General features: G+C 43.1%; 1 protein-coding gene across 5 annotated transcripts in view; it reads right to left on the bottom strand.

Moving 5' to 3' along the window:
* astn1 (astrotactin 1) overlaps nucleotides 1-20,112 on the bottom strand; it is a 542,394-nt gene that overhangs the window by 378,971 nt on the left and 143,311 nt on the right. For 2 of the 5 annotated variants that reach the window (XM_088349931.1, XM_088349948.1), the window contains exons 6-7: nucleotides 11,403-11,552; nucleotides 8,283-8,432 (exon numbers count right to left, since the gene is read on the bottom strand). In XM_088349931.1, the coding sequence (XP_088206057.1) occupies nucleotides 8,283-8,432; nucleotides 11,403-11,552 (300 nt within the window). The remainder of the gene's footprint in view (nucleotides 1-8,282; nucleotides 8,433-11,402; nucleotides 11,553-20,112) is intronic. The other 3 variants (XM_088349956.1, XM_088349963.1, XM_088349940.1) reach the window with 2 other exon arrangements.

Below are 20,112 nucleotides of genomic sequence, written 5' to 3'. Positions count from 1 at the left end.
GTATCCATATTTAGTTTCTTTTGTCTTTTATCAGCATATTTGGTATTGGAGTAATCCAAAAGTAATTGAAAGTAATCAAGTTAAAGTAACCCTACCCAACCCTGATTGTAAGTAAACAAACATCTCCCAATAATTACTTCTCCTGATGTGAACAGCTAAAAAGACTGGGATTTGTCAGGATTAATAGCATTTTCATCCAGTGGAAGAATACACATTCACCGTAACATCAAATCAAGTCTGATAATATTTTGCAGACATTTATGGAAACATACTAAATGGATCCTGGTTTTGTAATTCAACAGGCAAATTCGCCATCTTTCATCAGTCCTTTAAAAGTTTCCTCCGCGGGCAACTCCCTTGAATTTTAATGTCTCCCTGGCGGGCTGAAGTTGGCAAGCAGCAGCTCCCTGAATCAAATCAAACCTCCACATGATAGATGAGTGAGCCTAGTCGGTCCATAATATATTGGAAGTGCCGGCCTACCGTGTGCCCCTAGAAAATTACAATGAGCAAAGACTTCATAAGAAGACATAGATAAAACAATCAATATCGTACAGCTTTTCCATAGCCAAATTCAAGAACCTTCAAATGAAATTTCCCAATTCATCCAGGAGCACTAAACGAAGATCATATATTTGTCACGGTCGCCGTGGCGCCAGCTGCGGCTGGTTGACAGATTGGCTTCCCTTCTCATTAAGCTCAGTGCTCTCACTCACCCTTAGTCAGTCCGTCAACGAACCTCTGCCCGCAAGAAGTGGGTTTTGACTCGGTCTTGTTTCCTGTTGTTATTTCCTGTCCAGTATTGTTCCCGTTTATTTTTGTCCTGTTTAAAATCGGTATTGAGGGATTTTTTCCAGTTCCGTTCCTGTCTATTTTGTCCTGTTTAATATCGATCTCCAGTTTCGTTCCCGTCTAGCGTGTCCTGTTTGATTTCAATATCCTGTTTTGATATCAATCCTGCCTTTCCCGTCCTGTCCGGTATCAACCCCATCTGTCCGATATCTGCTCAGGCGATTGGTATCGATCTCGTCAGCCTTTGGCTTCCTTATACACGAGTGTGCATTCTGTCATGAACCGGAACGGGATCAGGGTCCAAATGCGTGACGTTTCTCACACAAGCCTTTTATTTCATGGGGAATGGGGGGTCATGCACGTTAGGCAGCAGTCTGGCGTGGAATGATAGGAAGCCATAGGCCGACGAAATCTACACCAATTGCCCGAGCAGATATCGGACAGATGCGGTCGATACTGGACAGGACGGGACAGACAAGATTGATATCAAAACAGGATATTGGAAATAAACAGGACAAACTAGACAGGAATGAAATTGGAAACCGTTATTAAACAACCTGATGGACAGGATTGATATCAAAACAGGATATCGAAATTAAACAGGACAAACTAAATGGGAACAATACTGGACAGGAAATACCAACAGAAAACAGGAATGAGTCAAAACCCAAAACTTGCGGGGCAGAGGTTCGTTGACGGACTGACAAAGGAAGAGTGAGAGCACTGAGCTTAAATAGACGGAAAGCCAATCAGTCAACGAGCCGCAGCTTGTGCCACACGGGCGGGGCAAATTGGGCGCCATGGCAACCGTGACTCATTTGTCCATTACTTTCACCTGAAGTATGCCACATACAGTCATTTACTACTCTGTCATTAAAAATGAGTTCCATTAGGACAGTGGAACATGGCACAAACTGTATTTTAATTAGTCACTTATCATCGCATGCAACCTCTAATGTGTACACCTATGGAATTTAAAAGCAAGTATTTAAATTACTTGTTTGACAACTCAGTTTTAAACGGACGGTGCCTATTATTACGTGCCTCCTAGTGGTCAAAAATAACAACAATACACATAAAAAGAAAAGCACGAACTGGAATAAATACATAGGACGTACCACTAACATATTAAAAATGCTACTTAAGAGTCATTACAGTGTTCCCGCTAAACTGCGCGCGTGCGCAATCGCGCACTGCCCGCACATTCTCAGCGCACAAGAAAATCTAGCCAGCGCAATGTTTCCTCTAAGTTGTGTGTGTGCGCAATTGCGCACTACCCGGAGCTTTCCCGCGCACGAGAAAATCTAGCCAGCTCACAAAAATCAGGGCTCGAAATTGCTAATTAAGAAGCAAATTAGAACAAAGTAGAACAAAGTTGAGTGAAGTCAGTAGAGTTTTTCGAGAACCGGCTTCTTCGGCTCAGCTCACTAAAAAGAACCGGCTCTTTCGGGTCCCAAACGGCTCTTCAGGTTGTTTTTGCTTCTTTATTATGTAAAATTGTGCACGAAATGACTTAAAAGAAGGGGGGTAGATAGGACAAAAAAGAAAAAAAATACCAAAATGAAAAAGTAGTGAAAAGCTGAGAAAAAAAAGAAACAAAAGGAAGAGAAAAAAAGGAAGGAAACATTTAGAAAAAAGCCAGAAAAAAAAAGAAAATAAAGAAACAAAGGAAAAAAAACAGAGAACAAAAATAAAAAAGTAACAGCTAGAAAAAAATAAACACAATGAGATTTTTTTAAAGGATTTTTTTAAAAAAGTAGAAAAAACAGGGAAGAAGATGAAAGATTTTGTGTTTCATTCAAATAATTTCCAATTATATCAAGTGAATCTTGTTGCCAACATTGTACTTCTACTAAAAATGTGATTAAGTACAGTTCTCTATCTTGCAACCAACTAAATAAGCCCCCCAAAATTTTAGTATGATGCGACAAAAGATACCAGGAAAAAAAATAAATGGAAATCTTGTGAAATAATTGTTGTAAAAACAAACGACGTTTGTAGGCCGTACAACCTTTGCAATAGTACCTGAGTCAATTCATTCAAAAGTAAAACATTTTTTGCATTGCCGGAAACTCAGCAAAATGTAACTTGATGCCAAATTTTGGACATGTATGATAATGATTTAGTTGCCACACTTGGGATTGCTGTTGCTCAATGTTGTTTCAAGCGTTGCTCACTGACTTTGTGTGAACGCTCAGACCCGTGGAAAATTACAGGGAACTTTGGCCATTATTTATTTTTTTTGTGTGTGTTTTTCCAATAGTCTATGAACATTACTATAACGCCTTTTAGTCAAAATACCGCCCACTATGAATGCGTCTGTATTTCTCCAAGCTCGTTACAGTCACGCTCGAGTAAGCTAATTTCCAGGGATGTTTTGTTGGAGGACAACATTCTTCCCACCTTTACAATGTTGGGGCAGGGTGAGCCTGACTTTCACTTTAATGACAGCCGGTGAACTGTATCCTAGCCCGTGAGATGAGCCCAGAATAGGAGCGAGGAGTTGAATATAATGGAAGTTCTTTTCCTCGTGACTGCAACGGTACACTCTTTGTGCGGAGCCCCTCAACTAGAGATTCACCAAATTTTCAGCACGGAAAAGGTATCTGCCGAAAATGAATCCGCATTTCTGGTTTCGGCTGAAATAAAATAAGGGTTCTGAAAGTAATGTGTTTGTGATGACGTGTGTAAAGTGAAGCAAGCCGTGCAAAGCTGGCTTTCATTCGGGGGCGAGCCTGTGCAAGGCGTGTCTGCTTATGTTTCGTTTTGCACATAGATGGAGGATGCTGTCGGAATAGAGGGTTCTGAAATTTTTAGCCAATAGGACATTTGCTCAAAAGTTTATGTTCCCTTCTGCTTCCATGTTTTTTTCAACCGCTAGCCTGGCTTTAGCTTATGTTTACATGATAACCAGGGTTGGGTAGGGTTACTTTAACTTGATTACTCTCAATTACTTTTGGATTACTCTCATCTCATCTCATTGGCTGCACCGCTTATCCTCAGTAGGGTCGCGGGGGCGCTGGAGCCCATTCCAGCATTCATCGGGCAGTGGGCAGGGGACACCCTGAACTGGTTGCCAGCCAATTGCAGGGCACACGGGGACAGACAACTCACTCGCTCAGTCACACCTAGGGACAATTTGGACCGGCCAATTCACCTGAAATGCATGTCTTTGGAATGTGGGAGGAAACCGGAATGCCCGGAGGAAACCCACGCAAGCACGGGGAGAACATACAAACTCCGCACAGTTAGGCTGGTAGCTGGATTCGAACCCACGCAGAACTGTGCCGCACACGCGCTAACCACTGCGCCGCCGTGCTGCCCACTTTTGGATTACTCCCATACCAAATATGCTAATAAAAGACAAAAGAAACTAAATATGAATAAAATGATGACTCACAACACGTGGTAAGCTTTCTCTCCTGGCTTTGATCTCCGGCAAAACGAACATAAAATGCGACAGAAACAAAATGAAAATCAATCCAAACAGCTTGCCAACATCATTGTTGCCGTTCCATGTATTCCGTTACTCCCCAAGCCTGCACAAAAGTTAGTAATTTTATTCATATTTAGTTTATTTTGTCTTTTATTAGCATATTTGGTATTGGAGTAATCCAAAAGTATTCGAAAGTAATCAAGTTAAAGTAACCCTAGCCAACCCTGCATGATACACAACACACTAGATCACTGTGGCTGTTTGGCTGAAAAAACACACATTCACAGACTCCCTATCAAAATAAGAGTGTCAATAACAAAATACAATGTTTATTACAACTTATCATTTAATTTGAAAAATACCCCTCCTGTGCTTCAAATGGAGCTTATTGACTTCCTGTGCAACTCTGGACTGAAAGCTAGGTTCAGGGATCTCAGTCGAGAAGCAATTTGGACAAAGTTGGAGCTACCATGAACTTTCTCGAGTGTTTAGGCCAGGGGTGTCAAACTTATTTTAACTCAGGGGCCACACGATAGAACAAACATTCTGTCGGGGGCCGGACTAGGAGATTAAAGAGAAAAAAAAAAGAGACATAAAGAAATAAGAGAAAGAGGGAGGGAAAAGGAGAGGGCGGGACAAAGAAAGAAAAAGAGAGAGAGGGAGAGAGAGGGAGAATCAAAAGATAAAAAGTCGTGAGAGAGGGGAAAAGAAAGGGAGAGGAAGAAATAAATCCAAAGCGAAATAGAAAGACAGAAGGAGAGGAAAGAGAAAAGAGAGACACAGAGAGTGAAAGAGACAGAGTGGGTGAAAAGGGGTGGAAAGATAGATAGATGTCTAGAAAGAAAGAAAGAAAAAGAGAAAGAAAAATAAAAGAAAAAGAAAGAAAAAGAAAAAGAAAAAGAAAAGAAAAAGAAAAGAAAAAGAAAGAAAAAGAAAAAGAGAAAGAAAGAAAAAGAGAAAGAAAGAAAAAGAAAAAGAAAGAAAAAGAGAAAGAAAGAAAAAGAAAAAGAAAAAGAGAAAGAATGAAAGAAAGAAAGAAAGAAAAAAATGAAAAAAAGAAAGAAAGGAAAAAAAAAAGAAAAACAAGACAGAAAGACAGAAAGAAAGAAATACAAGTACAGTGTCTTTGTTCGAGGCACCTGGCTTTGGCAACATCAAGTTGACATATTTCAACCTTGCTGCTTGTTTTTCTTCTCTGAGTGTTGTCTCGCGGGCCGGATTCAATCCCTTAGCGGGCCTGATCTGTCCCGCGGGCCGCCTGTTTGACACCTGTGGTTTAGGCGGACCATGTGGCTTTTTGGGAGCACATACTGTACTTGTGAGAAGCTCTCCTCCACCTTGAATTTGAATAAGTCCAAATACAGGTCCAGACTCACTGATGAGCACCTTCAAGCCCTATACTGAGGGTCTCGTTTGCTTCTGCCCTCAAGCCAAATGTGGCTCGGCTATGTGAGAAGAAGCGCTGCCAGGTCTCAGCAAGAAGTAGGCAAGAAAAGCCTTGCTCAGAACAGATCAGGTTTAATGTTATGTTCATTTTCAGAAAGTTTAAGGTTAAATAACTTTGAATGTGGACATTTGAAACTAAATAAAACCTCCACTCAGCCAGTTAGTCAGTTAATGTGTAGTTTCTTTAATTTTCTGTATGATTATTTTCATTTGATTATCTCATCTCATTAGCTACACCGCTTATCCTCAGTAGGGTCGCGGGGGTGCTGGAGCCCATCCCAGCAATCATCGGGCAGTGGGCAGGGGGACACCCTGAACTGGTTGCCAGCCAATCGCAGGGCACACAGGGACAGACAACTCACTCGCTCATTCACACCTAGGGACAAATTGGACTGGCCAATTCACCTGAAATGCATGTTTTTGGAATGTGGGAGGAAACCGGAGTGCCCGGAGGAAACCCACGCAAGCACGGGGAGAACATACAAACTCCGCACAGGAAGTCTGGAGCTGGATTTGAACCCACGCAGGAGGTTCCCAAGACATGAACTGTGCCGCACATGCGCTAACCACTGCGCCGCCGTGCTGCTCATTTGATTATTTGTTTCATTATTTTGTGGTAAAAATAAGAGTATTAAAGAAGTAGTAAATAACATTGGAATATGGTGCTTTTCTTTTGAAAATCCTGATGCGGCATTGCCTTAAGCAACCCCTTGGTCAATTGAGTTTCAGAACCGTGATCTACAAGGTATTTCAGTTTCTCATTATAGCCTGTCAGGACCACAAATTTTCTTGGAGGAAAGAGAAAGGGCTGTTCGCTGGATGCGGCATGTAAGTCGCTCTGGTAGTCGAATTGTGCTACGAACGCGGAAGTGGATCTTCCGTGGCGAGCGATGTCGGGGACGGAAAAAGCAGGTCGGTAGCCGGGACAGGAGAGCAAAAACGTGGTCGGGATCGGAAGCGAGACGTAAGCCAGAATAGGAGAGAAGACATACTCGGGAACAAAAATAGGTCAAAAGCCGGGACGGGAGAGCAGACGTGGACAGGATCAAAACGGGTCGAAGCCGGGGACAGACGGGAGCAAAAAACGGGACAGGTGGGAGTCATGGTCGAAAAAGGCTTGCCTAGTGTTTACTGAGGTTCGCAGACGGCCTGACCAAAGGGGACAGACAGGACTGGGTACAAATACTGACTGGGAGCCGATCAAAACCCGCGGCAGTTGGCGCCAAAGGAGCGGGCACAGTAATCATGACAATAACCAGCCATTTGAATCAAACAATTTTTGTCCATGTATTATGTTTTTCTTTTTTTTGTCCAATAATTGGTTGATGTCGTTTTGTTCTGCTGGGCCTGAATACAAAGTATTTATTTTACATAATATCAGGCTCACAGAGAAGAAGCTTACATTGTCATGATTACCGACATGTATCACCTGTACCTGCTCCTTTGGCGCCAACTGCCTCGGACTCTGATTGGCTCTCTGTCCCTATTTAAACCCACTCCTCTGTCCCCTTTTGTCAGTCCGTCTGCAAACACTAGGCAAGCCTTTTTCGACCCTGACTCCTACCTGTTTTTAGCTCCCGTCTGTCCCCTAGCTTCAACCCGTTTTTGATCCTGACCAAGTCTACTCTCCCGTCTAGGCTTTTGACCTCTTTTTGTCCCCGACCACGTCTACGCCCCTTTCCTGGCTTATGACTCGCTTAGGACCCCGACCACGTTTTTGCTCTCCTGTGCTGGCTACTGACCTGTTTTTCCGTTCCCGACATCGCCATCGCTCGCCACGGAAGATCCACTTCCGCGTTCAGAGCGACCTGTTCCTTGCCCGCATGCTGGTTTAAGATCAGGTCATTGTGCAATTGTGTGATTGTAATCCTGTGCAGTCCTTTGAGACATGTTTGTGATTAAGATCTATATAAATACATGTGACTTGACTTGACGAGTGGGTCCTGTTTCCGTTCTGGTCCTGACTATCCCCTGCCCACTGCCCGAAGACAAAATGGGCTCCGGCACCCCTCGCGACCTTAGTAAGAATAAGCAGTCCAGGAAATGGACGAATTGATTTATTTTGAGGGTTTAATTTTCAGTTTCCAGCCAGGAGATGAAATTACTCAGTTTCTCCCGCAAATCTTCATTTTACTGCATCCCTAGTCAAGACACGTGCAGCCACTTCCCTCCGGAATGTCCCATGTTTACCAACCGCATCACAAAACTAAACCAATAAGTGTGTAGGTGGAGCTTTGACATTGCTTTCACCCCAAAGTAGGGACAACGCAGGTAGAATTACGATGAAGGACTTCCTGCGGGTGTTATCTATGACCTGGCCTCAAAAAGCTGTGATGCTTTGAGAGCACATCTGTTGTGTTGTCTCACATGATAAACACAAGGAGGGGGCAGATGACCTGGCATTTACCTTCGTCTCACAGAGCGCAAAACAAATCAGCCGCTCACCCACCAAACACCTGCACTCTGTTAGTAACCCAGTGCATTGAACTCTCCGGGGAGCTGTGCAAAATACCTGTCCTTTCCCCCTTTTTCCCACTCCCCTCTCCCGCATTTAAAGCACCACTGAGGTAAATGCATCCCCAATCTCCGTTTGCTTTGAAAGCCTTACCGTCAGCAATGAGGTGCTCCGGCACATGGAGGATTACGCGCACTGAGAGGCTGCAGGATATGTGGGAGCAGTATACCAGGCTCATCATGCAGCCGATGACACTGATTAGAGTCAATGTGGTCTTATTGATGGGGCTCCTTGGGGAACCTGCTGTAGGGGACAACACAGGGGAAGGGGGATAGATAGATTGACGTATGAGGTTCTGATTCCACGTGCTCTCACGGATAAAATGTCAACAGTCAAACATAACTAGTGTCTAGCTGGCCACAAAAACACTTTTAGATGAGTCCTTCACGTTTCTGTCATGATTACTGATTAGTTGGCTCCAACAGCCACGGGACCTGAAGCCGTCAGACGGTCTGCGAACCTATGCTCTCAGCTAGGCAAGCTTTTGTACTCTCCGACATTATCCTGCATTTTTTTGTGTTTTTTAGTTGTTAAAAAAGTTGAAAATATCCAATAAAGTGTGTGCCACTTCATGATTGTGTCCCACTTATTGTTGATTCTTCAAAATAAATTACAGTTTTATATCTTGAAATGTGGCAAACGGTCACAAAGTTCAAGGGGGCTGAATAGTTTCGCAAGCCACTGTAAATAACTGTTGGACGACCTTAAGGGCTGTCGTTTTGTTTGCTTGTTTTTTTTCTTCTTCTTAACTGAAAAAAGCATGGTAGTTCAGATGTCCAATTAAAAGTGGATATGTAAGAGGGACAACGTTTCGTATCAAGACCATCTGTGTATATGAAGATCATTTTAAACCATTTGAATCACATACTTCTTTTTTACCTGTACTTACCGCTAAATATAGCAAAGAAAGACAATGTGCACGATCCCACGGTACAGTGAATAGATTTAAGCTGCACGGAGAATGTTACAGTCGCTTGAAAAAGAATATATTTTTTCTTCAGCAGGGAAGAAAATCCTTGCTATGAGCCGTTTATTACATTCTATTCTTAAACCAGTTGTTAATTAAAGGTGTTGGCTGCACGAAGAAGATTCGCTATGTTTATGACAGCTGTGAACATCATGCTGGAATAATTGGCTGGGAGACATTGCAAAAGCCTTGTAACATCTTTTGACAGCGCTTTTTTATTTTAAGGGGAGGTTCGTTGGGTTTTTTCTTGGTTGCTTTCTTTATACATCATTACTACCCTTTAATTTGTATCCTTTCAGGATATGATCAAAGTTCCATCAACACGGCATGCGGACAGATGAAAGAGTGCTGCTTTCACAGCACTTTAGCCCATCCTCCGTAGAAATAATAGGAGGGATATTATTTCAAAATGTGTAATTACATGTTTAACATTTACACTAGGGATGCACCGAATTGTTGGCACTGACAATAACCAAACGTCATTTTTTGGTTTTGGCGAAAAAACAAAACAAAACTGAAAAATACTTCTAAAAGAATGATGTGATGACGTCACGTCTAAAATGATTTGTGTCATGATTACTGATGTGACTCAGATGTGCCACCGGCTGTGGGTTCTGATTGGCTCCCGGTCAGTATTTAAACCCAGTCCTGTCGGTCCCCTTTTGTGAGTCCGTCTGCGAATCTCCGTGTATACAAGGCAAGCCTTTTTCAACCCCGACCCCCGCCTGTCCCGTTTTTGCTCTCGTTTGTCTCCGGCTACAATCCGTTTTGATCCCGATCACGTCTGCTCTACCGTCCCGGCTTACTACCCCTTTTTGATCCCGACTACGTCTACTCTCCTGTTCTAGGTTACGACTCGTTTCCGACCTCGACCGCGGCTTGCTCTCCCAGTCCCGGCTACCGACCACTTTTTGGAAGAATAAGTGAGTAACAATAACTAATTACCTTTTTAAAGATGTGCCAACGACTGTGGGTTCTGATTGGCTCCCGGTCAGCATTTAAACCCAGTCCTGTCGGTCCCCTTTTGTGAGTCCGTCTGCGAATCTCCGTGTATACAAGGCAAGCCTTTTTCAACCCCGACCCCCGCCTGTCCCGTTTTTGCTCTCGTTTGTCTCCGGCTACAATCCGTTTTGATCCCGATCACGTCTGCTCTACCGTCCCGGCTTACTACCCCTTTTTGATCCCGACTACGTCTACTCTCCCGTTCTGGTAACTCGTTTCCGACCCCGACCACGGCTTGCTCTCCCAGTCCCGGCTACCGACCACTTTTTGGAAGAATAAGTGAGTAACATTAACTAATTACCTTTTTAAAGATTTTATCTGAATGTTTTTTAGTCTCAGCCTCCGTAATTTGTGGTATATAAGACGCATCAGGTTATAAAGCCCACTTTCAAATTGCAGGCCAATTTTTACTTTTTAGGTGTGCCACATAGTCCGGAAAATACGGTATTTTCTTTTTATTTCATCTGAACCATCATGTGCGTCCGTGTATATGGCATTCTGGGGGGTAGGAAAAAGTAGGGGGTTTTCTTTTCTTTTTTCTTTTTATTATTTTTATACACTACTTTGAGTTATGTGTAAATAATTGTTGATTAATTAAATTTGATTTTGATACAATTAGCAGCTAGTGTCATGATTACCGATGTAAATGACCTGTGCCCGGTCATTTGGCGCCAACCGCCGCGGGTTCTGATTGGCTCCCTGTCACTATTTGAACCCAGTCCTGTCAATCCCCTGTGGTCAGTCCGTCTGCGAATCTCCGTATACCAGGAATGTATGGATGTATATTATATATTTGTCGCCGATTTACAATTTCAACCTTGATAAGACTAAATTTTGGGGACCCATAGATCTCTGTTGGGACCCATAGATTTTTGAGCATGCGAGTCCCCGGGACCCATCACTTTTCATAGGTAAAATGAACACTGTTTTTCGTTTCCAACAATTTTTGTTACGGTGCATCCCTAATTTACACATTTGATCATGTCCAAACCAACATACGTAAACAATCGTGTCAGCGGATGCAATGGGACATGCTCACAACCACTGCTAAATCATTCTGTGCTAGACCTTTAGCAGTGTTTCTTTACATCTTTCACTTATTACATTTATAATAATTCTTAAACATGAGCAGACACAAGACAGGGGCCAAGAATCTGCTACAATCACCATTAATATCACTTGGCATGCGTTGTGGAGGTGCACACCATGGAACGGTGAGAGAAATTGTAAAGAGTCCTTCTTACCCCCTGAGCCCCAAGCGCTGTTGGCGTTACCATTTCTCATACCTCGACTCCGGCGTCGACTGCGGTTTGGGTCGGTGTAAAATGCCAGCTGAGGCTCGCTGTCAGCCTCAGTGCCAGAGTCTCCGTCTGGGTTCAAGAAATTTGAACCCGCTGTTGATTTGACAAAATGGGAACATGGTGAAGACAACTCTGTTAAAAGAAGTGCATTTGTATAGTTACTGTATTTTCCGCACTATAAGGCGCACAGAATTGTAATCTCATCTCATTAGCTGCACTGTTTATCCTCAGTAGGGTCGCGGGGGTGCTGGAGCCCATCCCAGCAATCATCGGGCAGTGGGCAGGGGACACCCTGAACTGGTTGCCAGCCAATCGCAGGGCACACAGGGACAGACAACTCGCTCGCTCATTCACACCTAGGGACAATTTGGACTGGCCAATTCACCTGAAATGTATGTTTTTGGAATGTGGGAGGAAACCGGAGTGCCCAGAGGAAACCCACGCAAGCACAGGGAGAACATGCAAACTCCACACAGTAAGTCCGGTAGCTGGATTTGAACCCATGCAGGAGGTTCTCATGACTTGAACTGTGCCGCACATGCGCTAACCACTGCGCCGCCGTGCTGCCCTCAGGATTGTAGTCTCATCTCATCTCATTAGCCTTACCGCTGATCCTCAGTAGGGTCGCGGGGGTGCTGGAGCCCATCCCAGCAATCATCGGGCAGTGGGCAGGGGACACCCTGAACTGGTTGCCAGCCAATCGCAGGGCAAACAGGGACAGACAACTCGCTCGCTCATTCACACCTAGGGACAATTTGGACTGGCCAATTCACCTGAAATGTATGTTTTTGGAATGTGGGAGGAAACCGGAGTGCCCAGAGGAAACCCACGCAAGCACGGGGAGAACATGCAAACTCCACACAGTAAGTCCGGTAGCTGGATTTGAACCCATGCAGGAGGTTCTCATGACTTGAACTGTGCCGCACATGCGCTAACCACTGCGCCGCCGTGCTGCCCTCAGGATTGTAGTCTCATCTCATCTCATTAGCCTTACCGCTGATCCTCAGTAGGGTCGCGGGGGTGCTGGAGCCCATCCCAGCAATCATCGGGCAGTGGGCAGGGGACACCCTGAACTGGTTGCCAGCCAATCGCAGGGCACACGGGGACAGACAACTCACTCGCTCATTCACACCTAGGGACAATTTGGACTGGCCAATTCACCTGAAATGTATGTTTTTGGAATGTGGGAGGAAACCGGAGTGCCCAGAGGAAACCCACGCAAGCACGGGGAGAACATGCAAACTCCACACAGTAAGTCCGGTAGCTGAATTTGAACCCATGCAGGAGGTTCTCATGACTTGAACTGTGCCGCACAAGCGCTAACCACTGCGCCGCCGTGCTGCCCTCAGGATTGTAGTCTCATCTCATCTCATTAGCCTTACCGCTGATCCTCAGTAGGGTCGCGGGGGTGCTGGAGCCCATCCCAGCAATCATCGGGCAGTGGGCAGGGGACACCCTGAACTGGTTGCCAGCCAATCGCAAGGCACACAGGGACAGACAACTCGCTCGCTCATTCACACCTAGGGACAATTTGGACCGGCCAATTCACCTGAAATGTATGTTTTTGGAATGTGGGAGGAAACCCACGCAAGCACGGGGAGAACATGCAAACACCACACAGTAAGTCCGGTAGTTGGATACACCAGAGGGAACTAAAACTGCAGCAAGTTGCATTACATTTTGAGTGTGCCAGTTTTTTCAGCGATTGATCAGCCGGAATATATCAGTGATCACAATTGCAGAGTGGATGTCACTCAACTTCTTGCGCCTCAACTCTGAAAAGACTGAAATGCTCGTGATTGGCCCATCTAAATGCCGTGACTTGTTCTCAAAACGGCTCTGAACATTGTCAAATATAATATCACCCAGAGTGACTTAGTCAAAAATGTAGGTGTCATATTTGACACCGATCTGTCCTTTAAACTCACGTTAAGAATATTACTAGAACAGCTTTTTCCATCTTAGCAACATTGCTAAAATTCGTCCTATGCTGTCTCAGTCGGATGCGGAGATTACAATTCATGCGTTTGTTACTTCCCATCACGATGACTGTAATGCACTACTCTCCGGTCTCCCGGAGTCCAAAATCAAGAACCTTCGGCAAGTACAAAATGCCGCAGCGAGGCTTTTAACTAAGACAAGAAAGTTTGATCGCATGACCCCGATTTTAGCTAACCTGCATTGGCTCCCTGTTAACTTAAGATGTGATTTTAAGGTTCTGTTGGTCGTATACAAAATCATGCATGCACTTGCTCCCTCATATCTTTCAGATTTAATTTTCCCCTATGTTCCAGTCTGTAGCTGTCGCTCTGAAAGTGCTGGTCTACTAGTGATCCCAAGAGCCAAGAAGAGATCCACAGGTTCGAGAGCGTTCTCCATCCGGGCCCCGGTGCTGTGGAATGCTCTTCGCCCTGAGATTCGATCTGCAACCTCAGTGGAAATGTTCAAATGTGGGCTTAAAACACTCTTCTGTTCTATAAAATATGAATAACCTATATTTTATGTTGACAGTATAAGGATGGTGTCATAATAGTCTGTAGTTTGCAATAGTATTGGATCTGTGCAGCCCTTTGAGACTCTTTGTGATTAAGGCCTATAGAAATAAACATGACTTGACTTTTCATGTGACATTCGTACCCAAACGGTCTAGATGATAGAAATTGAAGCTTCCGCCGCTGCGACTCGGTATTCATTGTTTTGCAATTTTAAACAACCATCCATATCCCGTAATTGCCAAACGGTTAGGAATCAGTGCTCTTACCACAGCTATCTGGTTCGATCACCATTGCTACCATTGATATGGAATTTGTTGCGGTTGCCATGGCGCCCAATTGGCCCCACCCGTGTGGCGCCAGCTGCGGCTTGTTAACAGATCGGTATTCTGGCTGTCCAGCCTGTCAACGAACTTCTGCCCCGCAAGACGTGGGTTTCGACACGGTCCTGTTTCTGTTGGAATTTCCTGTCCAATATTGTTCCTGTTTATTTTGTCCTGTTTAATTTCGGTTTCCAGTTTTGTTTCCATCTATTTTTGTCCTGTTTATTATTTTCTCCAGTTTTCGTTCCCGTCTAGTTTATTTTTGATATCCTGATTCGTTATCTATTCTGTCTGTCCCGTCTGTCCGATATCAACTGAGGCATTTAAAATCTTTCTCGTCGGTCTCTGGCTTCCTGTCTTTCCACGCCAGACCGGCTGCCTAACCTGCATGACTCCCCATTTCCCGTCAAATACAAGGCTTGTGTCAGAACGTCACGCGATTGGGTCCTGATCCTGTTTCCTGGTTCTTGACAAAATTGGGGTCAGTGGATTTTATCGACTGATTAACGATTGCTTAATTAAGGAAACACATTGCCAATTGTATCTGCATATAAGGCGCATCAGATTCCAAGGTGCTCATTGACTTTTCTGGCCAATTTGGGGATTTTTGGTCCTTATTATAAACCGTATAAGGTACCATATTTTCCGCACTATAAGGCGCACCTAAAAGCCTTTTTTTTTCTTAAAAGCTGACCATGCACCTTATAATACAGTGTGCCTTTTTTTATGGTTCAATATTAAATCGCAAAGTCTTCCAACTAACTTACAGCCGCCGACTAGATTTTCCCCCGAACGCCAAGTAGTCCGCGGTGTATGCTGGGATTTATTTACCGGCGTTTCATTGGCTAACCAATGTGTCAATCATCATTTGAATCGATCACTATTGGCTAAAGTTATTCGGAGGTCAAGGGGCGGATCCTTTTTATCATTTACAGGCTGGCATAGGCTTAAGCGGCAAAACAAAGCCTGCAATTGGCCGAAAAAGATGAATGTGAATAGCACGTGGTTGACGGCATAGAGAAAGCATTTTTTACTATTCTGTATTTGTAAATATTTTATTCTCCTGGATTTACTACACTCACGGATATAAGAGGACCATGGCTGCACATTATTATTGAACACAATGACTTCGGTGAGCTACTCCGGCTATATATTTTCCCTGTATCTTGTTTCAGACTGAACTTCATGTTTCTGTGATAAGCGGAGCAGATAATGGATGGAATGGAGTGTCTATTTTTAAATTAAATTCAATTCCAAGTGTTTATTGTCACATGCACAGTAAAGTTGCGAGCGAAAAAGAAAATAGAAAGTAAGGAATGGTTGGCATTTCTTGAATCCCAAGACTTTAACCTTCCGAATGATATTTGGAACAATATTGAGTGATATCGTACGGACACCGCATCCGCACGTGTTCTCGACACGTATTTGCTTCTTTGCAAGCTTTGGGAATGTTAAGGGGGTAATAAGTTGGACTGAACTATCTGACTGTTTTGTCGACGTTCCCATTGTAGCGCCTTATAATCCGGTGCGTCTTATGTATGTCAAATATAGGACCAAAAACTATTTTTTCGGGGTGCGCCCTATAACCCGGTGCGCCTTATAGTGCGGAAAATACGGTACTTTAATCTGGAAGAATTCTGTCGCTTACACATGTTTCGAATGTATCACGACGTCGACTTTGGGAATATGTTTTTGCAATAAGCATTTCTAATCCTATTCAGATGATAATGAGCTTATCCCGATGTGAAAATGTGTTGTTTTTTTCTGTAAGTAGGATCATGGAGCAAGCGACTATTCAAATGCTTAACTATTAATCTATTATTTTTAAGGCTAGATCTTGATAGAGTAAATAATGATGATCAGACTGCTTTCAGTATTTGTATAATACAAATCATATAAAAGGCTTTTGCCAGAGTCGTTTGCAATGTTCCCTGTAATTTTCCACGGGTCTGAGCGTTCACACAAAGTCAGTGAGCAACGCTTGAAACAACAGTGAGCAACCATAATCCCAAGTGTGGCAAGATAATTCATGATCAAACATGTCCAAAACTTGACATCAAGTTACATTTTGCTGAGTTTCCGGCAATGCAAAATCATTTTTTTCTTTTGAATGAATTGACTCATGTACTATTGCAAAGGTTGTACGGCCTACAAACGTTGTGTTTTTATTTTTATTTCCTGATATATTTTGTCGCGTATTATTAACATCTTTGGGGGCTTATTTAGTCGGTTGTAAGAGACAGAACTGTACTTGTTGAAGATAAGACCAATTTGTTGAATCGTCTCGTACGTGTTCAAAGAAATGCAGGAATCAAAATGACATAAGAGGGAGTACTTTTTATTGATACACAATTTCAACAAGATACTCAGAATCAAAGATATGCGTGTGTCTTTATAGTTTTCAACATAGCACGTGTACCCGGTATGGCCCCGTCCCTTTTCACGCCTGAGGGCGTATATGCCCAGGGTTCCGTCCTTTTTTGGAAGTGTTTTTAAGTTTATGCCAGTTTATGTCACCTTGCCCTTTGCCGTTATCTGTTGTCCTCCGTTAAGGAGGATTGTTTATACTAATTCGTCCGCCGAGACCTTCCCGAGATGTAAACAACATTTCTCCCAACTGTAAGCAAGTCTTTCTACATTTCTTTCTAAATGTATGCAAATCTATTCTACAAATGCAAGTTTATTTTCTACAACATACTTAGTCACATTTTTAGTGGAAGTACAATGTTGGCAACAAGATTCACTTGATATAATTGGAAATTATTTGAATGCAACTCAAACTTTTTTCCGTGATTTTTTTTTCTAGCTGTTACTTTTTTCTTTTTGTTCTCTATTTACTTTGTTCCTACACTTCTTTCTTTTCTTTTATTGTGGCTTTTTTCTTTTTTTTTTTCCTTCTTTTTTTTCCCAGCTTCCACTACTTTTTCATTTTGGTATTTTTTTCTTTTTTGTTCCCTCCTTCCTTTAAGTCATTTTGTGCATAATTTTACATAATATTTGGTCATGTTGGGATGAAAGAAGCAAAAACAACCCCGAAGAGCCGTTTAGGACCCGAAAGAGCCGGTTCCTTTTAGTGAGCTGAGCCGAAGAAGCCGGTTCTCGACAAACTCTACTAACTTTACTCAACTTCGATCGACTTCGACTCGACTTCAAAATACCGCATTTAGGACACGTTAGGGGAACCCATGTATTTTTACCTTTATGCACTGTGACTTTGACTTAAGTCGCTTCTTAATTAGTAATTTTGAGCCCTCATTTTTGTGCGCTGGCTAGATTTTCTTGTGCGCAGAGAATGGGCGAGCAGTGCGCACACGCGCAGTTTAGATGGAACACTGGTCGTTTGTATTATTTAGAGGGTGTGTACTAGGGATTGTCTAGCAAGTGTTAACGGATAGTGTTTCTCATTGGGCGTGTGCATAGTTGGGATGCTTTTTCAAAGCGGCAATGATTTGCTGTCTGAGCGAGATAAATGCGAAGGCAAATAAAAGTCAAGCTCATGTTGCCTCTAGAGAGAATTAAAAAATACAAACCAGGGCCCTTTGATTAAATTAGAGAAGATCAGTTTGAAACAATAGATTGACATGTTGTTCAATGGAACAAGCTCATATTTTCAAGACTGTGGTTTAGTCATTTGTGTACAAGCTCCCTGAAATCCTTGTGATTAGCACATGCAGAGTTGGGTAGGGTTACTTTAACTGGACTACTTTCAATTACTTTTAGATTACTCCAATACCAAATATGCTAATAAAAGACAAAAGAAACTACCGTAAATTCCGGACTATAAGCCACTACTTTTTTTCCCAAACGTTCAACCCTGCGGCTTATTCAGTGATGCGGCCAGTTTATGTCATTTTTCTAACAGCCGCCAGCGGCGCTCGAGTACAAAAGGTAAGATTTAGACCGGTGGGATATATGCGCCGAGGAAGACTGCAACAACATACTCTCATCATGCATATTGCAAAACAAAAGGCACACGACGCAGCTTTTAAGCTAAAAGCAATCGAGCAGTCCGTTAAGAAAGGAAACAGAGCTACTGCACGTAAACATTACTTTGCGAGCGTGTTGCTCGCGTGTTTTTGAATTAGGGAGCGTGGAACGACGTCTATATGACACTGTCTCTTTCCCATACTGGGGAAGACGACTTTGAAGAAGTCGTTATAAGGAGGAATATGAGGACGATGTACTGTAATTTCTACAAGTACGGTATGGTTTTTAACAGACTCGTTTACTGTGTTGCGAGGGTGTTGCTAGTAGCGTTTTGCTACCCTTCACAGGCACGGTTTGGGATGAAAGTTATAATATTATTATTAAAGCTTTGGAAACTCTCTCGGTGTACCGTCTTTCTTTGTAAATATGTGTAACCATATATAATTTGTATTTGCAACTGTATATTTTTGTAATGTATTTATTTTAGAGACTTCTGATATGTTTTGTACGGGCGAATCAAAAAGAAGGGACGAAAACCACGGGGGCTGACGGGAAGTGGAGTAAACATGAGACGTGTTTGTGGAGGCGGCGGACAATAGTGGATATTTGTTATTCCCACCCTTACCTTTGAAAATATATTTTTTTTTTTCCTTGGATTATTTTCAACGGACCCGGACTCTGCCGGTCAGCATCAAACCCTAAGTACTGGTATCATTTCCCGTTCATTTTGACCGGCTGTGGTTTTGGGACTGTGTACTTTATATTCAGTTACAATCGCGGGACACAAAGTCGGATTTGGGTTAATTTTGTGATTGGGTTACATGTTTTAATGTGGGCGCATGCGGCTTATTTACAGGTGCGGCTTGTGTAAGTACAAAAGCTGTTATCCTCTTAAAATGTGGTGGGTGCGGCTTATAATCAGGTGCGCTATATAGTCCGGAATGTATGGTAAATATGATTAAAATGACTACATTTTGTGCAGGCTTGGGGAGTAACGGAATACATGGAACGGCAAAAAAGATGTTGGCAAGCTGTTTGGATTTATTTTCATTTTGTTTCTTCGCATTTTATGTTAGTTTTGCCGGAGATCAAAGAGATCAAAGCCAGGAGAGAAAGCTAACCACGTGTTGTGAGTCATCATTGTATTCATATTTAGTTTATTTTGTTTTTTATTAGCATATTTGGTATTGGAGTACTCCAAAAGTAATTGAAAGTAATCCAGTTAAAGTAACCCTACCCAACCCTGAGCACATGCTGTACTAATACATTCTGAATTTAAAACAAAACAAAAGAAACCAACACAGGAAACCTGTGTGATGCTCGGGTGATTTTGCAACAATATGTAATTATACTTGGGTTTTTATAACAGTGAAAAAATAGACGAAATGTGATTATGAATCAAGGCTCAATCCCATTCCTCTTTCACCTACCCACTTTGTCTTGTTTCCCACTCTTCTTCAATTTCTTTATAGGAACAAAGGGATGATTTGTCATGATTACTGATGCGAGGCACCTCAGCCTGCTCCGTTGGGGCCAACTGCCTCTGACTCTGATTGGCTCACTGTCACTTTTTAACCCCACCTTTCTGTCACCGGTTGTGAGTCCGTCTGCCAACCTCTTTTCGACCCTGACTCTTTCCTGTTCTGATTCCCGTCTGTTTCCCGGCTCGTACCCCGTTTCTGATCTCTACTACGATTTAGCTCCCTCATCCTGGCTACTGAGCTGTCTTCTTTCGCTATTGACACCGTGATTGCTCGCTACGGAAATACCACTTCTGCATCTGAGCTACCTACTCCCCGCGACCAGCGATCTACGAGTCGTGCGTACTAGCCTTTCCCTTCTTACCAATAAAACTAAGAGAAACGCATGCACGTGGGTCCTGTCTCCGTTCTGGTCCTGACCCGATTCCTG

The sequence above is a fragment of the Urocampus carinirostris genome, chromosome 1 (genome assembly GCF_059441175.1).
Source record: "Urocampus carinirostris isolate Australia breed hairy pipefish chromosome 1, RoL_Ucar_1.0, whole genome shotgun sequence".
In the NCBI taxonomy this organism is placed as follows: domain Eukaryota; kingdom Metazoa; phylum Chordata; class Actinopteri; order Syngnathiformes; family Syngnathidae; genus Urocampus; species Urocampus carinirostris.
This window is presented reverse-complemented; position numbering and strand designations above follow the sequence as displayed.